This window comes from Mustela nigripes, chromosome 9 (assembly GCF_022355385.1).
Source record: "Mustela nigripes isolate SB6536 chromosome 9, MUSNIG.SB6536, whole genome shotgun sequence".
Lineage (NCBI taxonomy): Eukaryota > Metazoa > Chordata > Mammalia > Carnivora > Mustelidae > Mustela > Mustela nigripes.
Genome location: NC_081565.1, coordinates 87,533,412 through 87,542,256, shown reverse-complemented (window position 1 = coordinate 87,542,256; position 8,845 = coordinate 87,533,412). Strand labels below are relative to the sequence as shown.

The 8,845-nt window shown below is 60.6% G+C and overlaps 1 protein-coding gene across 2 annotated transcripts in view; it reads left to right on the top strand.

Moving 5' to 3' along the window:
- Window positions 1-657: 657 nt before the first annotated feature.
- The window catches only part of BICD2 (BICD cargo adaptor 2), a 42,360-nt gene continuing 34,172 nt past the window's right edge, over window positions 658-8,845 (top strand). For both annotated transcript variants that reach the window (XM_059412034.1, XM_059412036.1), the window contains exon 1: window positions 658-1,006. In XM_059412034.1, the coding sequence (XP_059268017.1) occupies window positions 767-1,006 (240 nt within the window). In that variant the 5' untranslated portion in view covers window positions 658-766. The remainder of the gene's footprint in view (window positions 1,007-8,845) is intronic.

Below are 8,845 nucleotides of genomic sequence, written 5' to 3'. Positions count from 1 at the left end.
AGAGAAGCTATTAGAGCTAATAAACAGGTTCAGTGACATTACAGGACAACAGACCGACACCCAGAAACTCCAGAGCACTTCTACACACTAACAATAAACAAGCTAATAAGGACATCAAGAAAACAATGCCACTTACAAGAGCATAAAAAACCACGTAAGGGTTAAACCAAGGAGGCAAAGAGTGTAGGCTGAAAATGAAAAATCACGGCTGAAAGAAATGGAGGAAGACACCAAAGCGGGAGACCTTTTGTGTCCGCCTCCGCGGGGCAGTGGGATGCCAACCTCGTCGGGCAGGACCGCCAGGCAGCAGGCACCCGTGGGGGCGAGGGCGGGACTACAGCCCCCACAATCCCCCCGGGGGCTGCCGGTGGCCTAGGCCAGGGCCAATCACGGCTCGGCGGCGGCGCTGGGCACGACGGGTCTTGTAGTGGGACCCGGAGGCGGGACGAAGGCCCCCACAATACTCGCGGAGGCGGTGACGGAGGCAACGGCGTTAGAAGGGACCCGGCTCAGTGCGGCCGCAGGCCAATCACGGCCGAGCCCGGCCGCGCGGGGCACGACGGGCCTTGTAGTCGGTGCGGGAGGGACTACGGCCCCCACAGTGCCTCGCGCGGCACGGAGCTCACCGCGGCTGCGCGGCGGCGGCCGGGGCGCCGTCGGGCTGGGCGGCGGCGGCGGCGCTGGCGGTGGCGGCGACGACGGCGGCGGCGGACGGGAACCTGGCCTGAACCTCGCTGAGAGCAACGGTAGCCGGCCGCGGGCCACCATGTCGGCGCCGTCGGAGGAGGAGGAGTACGCGCGGCTGGTGATGGAGGCGCAGCCCGAGTGGCTGCGCGCCGAGGTGAAGCGGCTGTCGCACGAGCTGGCCGAGACCACGCGCGAGAAGATCCAGGCGGCCGAGTACGGGCTGGCGGTGCTGGAGGAGAAGCACCAGCTCAAGCTGCAGTTCGAGGAGCTGGAGGTGGACTACGAGGCCATCCGCGGCGAGATGGAGCAGCTCAAGGAGGTGAGGAGCGGGGGCGGCGCCGCGCCCGGGCCGACCCCGGACCCCGGGCTGGCAGAGCCCTGGGCAGCTCTGCGGCCCGGCCGGGCCAGCACTGCGGCGCCGGGGGTCAGGGTGTCCGGTCCGCTAGGCAGTGCTGCAGTGGCCCGCACGTGTGGACGGCGCGCAGGCGAGAGTTCGGGCCGCTGCGGGTGGGGCCGTGTAGCCAGCCTGTTTGCTTCTGGCTGCAGGCCTCGGGGCGGGTGGGACGGTCTCCTCTGCGGCGTTTGGCTTCCTGGGTTGGGGGATGGGGGCGTGGGACGGATGCAGGTAGCTGGCTGGGAGAGGCCAGGCCTGGGTCCCCGTCACCTCCAGGCAGACGGGTTCTCCTCTCCTCCGTGAGCGCCCTGAGGCCGGAGAAGGGCCGCAACAAGGGCTTGCCCTGAATGTGGTCATTTTAGGATACCTGGCATCCCCCTTGTCCTAGGCTCAGCTCCGCAACTGCCCCCCTCATCACTTCTCTGGGATGCAGTACTTCTCCCGCCTACTTCCTGTCTTGGCTGCCTTGGCCGCTGTCCCAGGGTCTGGTGACAGGTCTGTGGGTGTTTGTCCCCGAAAGAGCCTTGTGTCTCCTGTGATTTTTGCCCCCGGATGAGGTGGGACCCCCCAGGGTGCCTTCTGGCCCTCCGGAGAGCTGGGCAGGCCTTCCTTGAGGCAGTTCTGGGTGACTTAAACAGCGTTTCTCTTCCAGGTCTCCATGACTGTTGGGCGGGTTGTGGGGGTGGGCAGGAAGAAGTTGCTTTCTGGGGGGAACATCCAGGTTTGGATGCAGGCCCAGCTCTTTGCTGGAGTCGGGATTGTGGGATGGAGCCCTAGCTTTTCCTGCAGCATTGCAGGAGGAATGCCACTCCACTCAGGAAAGAGTGGTCTGAGAGTTGTATATTTGAAAAGGCCATGCATGGTCAGATGTGTGGCCTCTTGTTTTTTTCTAACAGTGCTGTTCCCCACCGGACACGTCCCCTTATCCAGTTGGGCTATTGGCCCTTGGTCTTGGGATCCACCATGCTTGCTGCCTTCCTGACTGCCTACCTCCCCGCATGTCTGCTCCCAGTGGCCTCAGGGAGGTGCCTGTAATGTTCAGAGCCTCCCTGCCTCACTGGGGACACTAGTAGGGTCCTCTTCTGATAGTGAGGAGGAGAAAATGTAGTAGTCCTCACAGGCGCTTAGATCTGTGCTAGGCGAAGCAGGTGTTTGGTTGGTATCGGTAAACTGACCCAACGGCGGTGGCGGGGGCAGGTGGCAGCACATCAGACCCGTGGTCCTGTCATCTGCCAGCAGGTCGTGGCGCCTCCGTGGAGCCAAGATTGGCTGGCATGTGGCCCCTCCCACAAAGGCCCCATGTTCATATGTGGGGTGAGGGGATGCACCAGTGGAGGGAGGCGGGGGGTGGTGAGAATACAGAGCAGGAGCTCCTTTGGCCCCCTTCTGGCCTCTGGTCCTCCCCCCTCCCCTTGCTTGCTGAACACCTGCCCACCCCCCACCCCAGCAGCAGGCACAGTCCCTTTCTGTGTTGACAAGCTCACATTCATGTCCAGTTTAGAAACAGACCAGAACGGACTGTAGCAGAAAGAACCAGTCCCCACTTAGAGGCCATTCAGTTGTCAGCTCTTCACTGTCACAGACACAGATGTTTTGATCAGTGCAAGAATTTTGGCTCCGTTTTGTGGGGTGTGTCTGGAGGGTGGATCCCGAGGGAAATCAGGAGGACGGTGTGTCAGTCCCCACACGTGTTCTTTAAGTGCCTGCTTACTTAGTTTGATGTCACCTCCCAGCTCCTGCAGGAACCTGCCCCTTAGCCTTGGACACCGGGCTCTACGGTCCGGAACCCTGGCTCCTCCCACGGAGGAAGGAGCGTCGGAGCCTCAGACGTGCTGTGGGAAGTGGGAAGCCTGCGCCGGGCCCCCTCACACCCAGGCCGGCACAGGCTCTCAGCCTCGTTCACCGTAGTCGGGGTCTTACTTGGATATGTTAACTCTTACTTTAATAATCAAGATCTAAGGTGATCAATTTTGTTGGGTCTTTTTTTTCTTCAGTAGAGATGAGCCATTTTTGTTCTTTTAAGACTTAGTTTCTCGAACTAGAGTTGGTTCGGTTTGTCAGCAAACCGAACAGCACCCTGTTCAGACAGGGTGTTCGTGCTGCTGTGCCCAGCCTTTGTAGACGGTCCTGTTTGTGAGGGAGGGAGGCCGGCTGGTCACAGGTGAGTGGCTGTGTGTGCCCAGGCCCAGGGCGAGTGGGCTGCTGTTCTTACGGGCCCGGTCCATCCCAAGTCCCAGTGTCCCCTCCCTGCTCTGGGCGGAAGAGAGTCGCTGGCCTCTGGTCAGACGTGTGGTGCTTCCTGTCCTGAGCGGCCGGGTGCTCATCTCTCTCTCTACCGTCAGCTGCATCTTCAGGTCTGGGGGGGGTAGATGTGTTGGGTGGGAGCTCCTGCCTGCTGGGCTCCCATAGGTGCCCTGAGTGGGTGGTCCTTGGCCTCGGGGAGTGGGGCCTGGAGGGCGTGTAGGGTCAGTGTAGTGTCAGTGCCCTTGCTGCCTTGGGCGCAGCCTCGAGCTCTTGTTGGCGCAGCATACCTAGGTCCTGGGAAGCAGCAGGCGGAATTGGCGGGCTGTGGTGTGGCGGGCTGGGCACAGTGCCCGGCACCCAGTAAGTGCTTACTTCGTGTTTGCTAGCTAGTGTCGTCAGCTCCTTCCCTCAGGCCTGGCTCCCCTCCCCGCTGTCCCCACAGTCCCCACAGTCCCCACAGTCCCCTGGACTGGGTGGCAGAGTCTGCGGTCCGGGGCCCCGGCAGGGCCTGGCTCACCCTGCACTACCGCGCTGTGTCTTTGGCTGCCTTCACTGCTCTCGCCCGCGCTGCCTCTCCCGGCTCCTGGAACGCCCACGGGCCTGCCCGGCTGCCCGCCTGCCCTTCCGGGCCTGGGTACCTCTCACCGCTGCGTCCCCTCTGGACTTACCTGCGTCCGGCTCTCAGCGCTGGTGTGTCCGGGCCTGCCGGGCCTGAAGGGCCTGGGCAGAGCTAGTGGCGCGCTGCTCTGTCTCCTACACTCAGGCCTCCCTCCCTCCCTCTCCTAGCCTCCTCTCCCAGTGGATGGGGAAACTGAGGTATGGATGAGTGGGGGTGACCACTCTGAACAGAGTCCTCAGGCACTGGGTCCCCTCAGGGTCTTTGCGTAGAAGTTAGAGCTCTGAGTCAGTTTAGTCCCACAGAGCAGGGTGCTGTGAAGGCCTCCCCATGCCCCACTGACTCCTACAGCCCCCACACCCATCCTTGGGGTCATTACCTTGTTATGTCCTTCCTACAGCTGGGGAAGCTGAGGCACAGAGAAGCTGAGTTTTGCTCAAGGCACTGAGCCTGTGTGGCCTGCCCCTGTTCCTGCTGGGGCGGTGGGATTGGAGGCCGCCTCAAGTGTTTGCTTGGGGTGGGAAGAGCCCTGACTTGGCTGAAGCCTGTGGGGATTCTCCTAGAAGGTGGAGCAGAGTCCTTGGGGCTGAAGCCCCCCAGGGGACTGCACGTTCTGGGCTGCTGTGTGGTGGCCGTTCTGCCGTGGGTGAGAAGGGGCCTGACTTGGGGCAGAAGGTGGGGTGTGGTTTGCCCTGGGGGCATAGAGGTGGCCCTGCACACAAGGTCCAGACGAGGGAGGCAGCTGCGGGGGAGCTAGGACAGTGACCAGCTGGCCCCCGTGGCTGCGCTGCCGGCTGCTCCCCACCCCGCCGCCTGGGGACTGTGTGTCAGGCGGGGCTCGCAAAGCGATCATGAGGGCTTTTCGTTAGAAATGCCAGAGTCTCTGGTGTTGCCCCCATGGCCCCTCCTCTCCTGTCCGTGGTGACGGGCTGTGACTGAGCTGCTTCCTGGGATGGGTACAGCCCCGGCAGGGAAGGGGGCGCTGCACATGCCTTCCAGGGCCACGGTCTCCACGCTGGCCCTGAGGGAGAGGGTGGGCCCCGCCTGGCCCTGGACGAGCTGCTCTGGCTGTCGGGGTCCGGGCGGGGGACTGCGGCTCGGGGCTTGGGGGCGGCCAGTGCCTCTGGAGCACACGGACAGGCGGTGGTTCGAGTGAGGAGTGGCCAGGGCCACACGGACTCCTGCTGGACTTCCCTGTCGCCTCAGGGACCCTGGCCCGTCCTGGGGGGGAGGAGATGAGTTTCCCTGTCAGTGAGGGGCAGCCACCCGCAGTCACAGTTGTCGCAGCGGCGTGCTGGGTGACATGCCGCTGCACACGGGGGGATATAGAGAGATTGGCTGCGTCCGAGCCAGTGAGGAGAGGCTGGCAGGTGGGCAGGGGCTGGACAGGGCCCTGCAGGCTGTGACAGGCAAGGCCTTCCCGGGCCCGGAGCCCGCCCCCACAGCAGGAAGACGGAGAGCTGGGGTTGCAGGGTCACAGGGTCGCAGGGCCATCGGGCTCAGGCAGGAGGTCTGGGGCCTGGTTTCCTTTTTAGAGGTTAGTATGTTTTAAAAACCGTATGTCGGGGCGCCTGGGTGGCTCAGTGGGTTAAAGCCTCTGCCTTCGGCTCAGGTCATGATCCCAGGGTTTTGGGATCCAGCCCCACATTGGGCTCTCTACTCTGCGGGGAGCCTGCTTCCTCCTCTCTCTCTCTGCCTGCCTCTCTGCCTACTTGTGATTTCTCTCTCTGTCAAATAAATAAAATCTTTAAAAATAATAAAATAAAAATCGTATGTCTGTTTGAGAAGCGTCAGCAGGTAGCCGTAAGCAGTGTGTGTGCGGGGATTCAGGAGGTGATTGATGGCGAGCATGGGGAAAGGCGTGCTATTTCTATTTGCCAGATGTTTTCTTCCCATGGACATGGGGCAGCTGTACAAGCTACTCCGAAAAGCAGGAAACGGCAGCTGTAACAGCTTCCAAAGACACACAGTTCAGTCTCGTGGTCTGGGTTGCAGAAGAGCAGGTTTAATTCATGTGAACACAGATTGGGTTTCCGTGGGTTCAGAAGACGCCGTGTGCTTCTGGTCAGTCGCTGCGCTGTGTGAAACTGTTGGGTTTTACGGGTTTGTCTGCATGGCACCCCTGCTAAGGGTTTCTACCTTTAGGGGAAGTTTCAGGCAGAACCCAAGCAGAGGGAATCGTGCGGTGGGCATGTGTGTTCTGCCTGGGTCTGTGGCTCCAGCTCTCTCCTTCCTGGGCCTTGCTTCTCTGTAAGCGCTCCGGAGTCGGGCTGAGAAAAATAAGGGCTGTAAGGTGAACGTTTTGTAGCATTCACGGGTGAATTCGCACATCTGACGAAGTTAACGATTCCTTGACATTGTCGTGATCTCTGGTCAGCATTGGGATTTCCCTGTTGGACTCAGAAATGTTGCTTTAGGGGTCCTTTGTTTGCATCAAAAGCCGAGCAGGGTCGGCTGGGTGCCCCTGGCTGAGGGGCACCTTACCAACCACTGTCACTTTACCAACCAGCCTGCTGGCACCTGTCCTGAGGCTGCCCTCACCTTGCCTCCCGCCACACCTGGGGCTGTTCTCTCCCACAGGCCCCACTCTTATGTTTGTTTCCTTTTTCTTTTTTTCTTTAAAGATTTTATTTATTTGACAGAGATCACAAGTAGGCAGAGAGGCAGGTAGGCAGGGGAGCAGGTCCCCTGCTCAGCAGACATCCTGATGTGGGACTCGATCCCAGGACCCTGAGATCATGACTTGAACCAAAGGCTAGAGGCTTAACCCACTGAGCCACCCAGGCGCCCCTGTGTTCCTTTTTCTTAAAAAGTTGATGGGATTGCTGCCTTCTGCTGGTTGGTGGCCTGGCTCCCGGGTCACCTGTCCAGCACGCCTTCTTGCACCTTTTCTGCCCCCCAGGGCTCATGCTGACCAGTCGGGTGTGTCCTGGCCAGTGCAGAGCAGTGCCAGCTCTCTGTGACCCCGTTCCACATGTGGGGACCTGGCTCAGAGCAAGGGTCATGGCCCATGCTGTATGCCAGCAAGGCTTGATGTGACCCCAGTGGCCCCCTTCCCTGGGCCTCAGTGTCCCGGCATCCCAGAAGCCGTGGCGGTGATAGTGTGAGGGTGGCCCCATGCTGTCCTGTGGGCCTCAGCCATTGGCTGCCTGTGGTTCCCTGGGCATGCTCCTCTGTCCTTCTCCACGCCCCATCCTGTGTGCACTGCAGGGGTCCAGGCTTGTCCGCCAACCTGAGGGGCTCCCTGGATGCCCTAGAGCTCTAACCTGGGGTGCTCAGAGGGCATGTTGGTCCCAGGATGGGGCCAGGCTCTCCTGGCCCTGGGCAGGGACTGCAGGTGCTCAACTGGCTAGGGAGGGCAGATCCCATAGCGGCCTAGGAGCAAGCTGTGGCCAGCACTGATGTCCCCCGACTTTGTCATTGTGGCCAGCCTGGTGAAGCAGTCCCTTCTGCTACAGTATCTGTTCCAGAAATGGGTGAGGTTTGAGGAACAGAGGGAGCTGGTGGGAGCTCAGCCTTTGCTCATGTGGTCTTGTCCCCAGGACCCCATGTGGGATCCCACAAGACAGACCCACGTGTCCTCAGGCTCTTCCTGGTTGTGGTAGGTTCTCAGACTTTCTGTGTTTGTGGTGACCTTGACAGTCTTGAGGAGCGCTGGGCAGGTGTTTTGCCAAATGTCCCTCAGTTGGGATTTTTTCTCCTGTGTTTCTCGGGCTTGGGGTGGGGTGATGTGTTTTTGGGAGGAGGGTCTCAGCGGTGAAGAGCTCTTCTCACCACATCGCTTCCTGGGTGTTTGTCCGGGTCTCCTCCGCCAGGGCACCGCTTCCCCCTTTCAAACAGACGCCTCCTGGATGGGAGCGTCTGTGTACGTGGTTTGGGATTTTTCTGCATGGGAGACCTGGCTCTTCCCTGTTTATTGAGTTACTCATCCACGGGCTTATAGTGGTCGTGGCTCACAGACACTTAGTGTACGTTTGTGTGAGGTTCCAGGACTCCTGATTTGGTCGCTCACTTGTTCCCGCTTGGGCCCTGGCAGCTCTCGCATTTGCTCCTGTGCCCCTGACACTCCGTGTCACGATTGTCCATCCCCGACGCGCTCCTTCGATGCGTTCCTTCCTTCCGTGCCTTCCCTCCCCTCCTCTCCCTCCTTCCCTCCCCTCCTCCCCCCCTCCTCCTTCCCCTCCTCCCCGCCTCCACTCCCCCCTTCCTTCCCTCCTTTGTCACTCCCTCCCTCCTTCCTTCCTTTCTTAGCAACTTTTTGGTGCCGCTCATCCGTGCCCCAGTCCCGGAACCGGTCATTTCTTCCAGGAGCCTGGTTTCTTCTATTGGGGAGGGTGTTAGAAGCCAAGATCTGAGGGCACCTGCGTGGCTGAGTCTGTTAAGCATCTGCCCTCTGCTCCCATCATGATCCCAGGGTCCTGGGACGGGGCTCCACACTGGGCTCCCAGCTCAGCGGGGAATCAGGTTCTCCTTCTCCCTATGCCCCTCCCCTGCTTGTGTGTGCTCGCTCGCTCTCTTTCTCTCTCTCTCAAAAAATAAAATAAATAAAATCTTAAAAAAAGAAAAAAACAAGAAGCAGCAGCAGCAGCAAGATCTGGGTGCTGGGTGTTTGCTGCGGCTGCAGAGCCACTGCCTCCACGCCCTCCCGGCGGACAGAGCCGGGCGACAGGTGTGGGTACAGCAAGCAGCCAGTGCACACGCGCATCTACAGACATTTCTAGATGGAGCCGCCTGGGTACTGTTAAGCTGAACGTGGATTCATACCCATGTCTCCAGCTCTAGCCCAGCCGCGTGTGTCGTTCTGGCTGCCTCGCCTTGCTCGGCCGCAGCCTCCCTCCAGCAGCGAGACCCCCCGGGCTCCACCACCCGCCACGCAGACACGTAACTGCTCTGTCCCAGTGCAG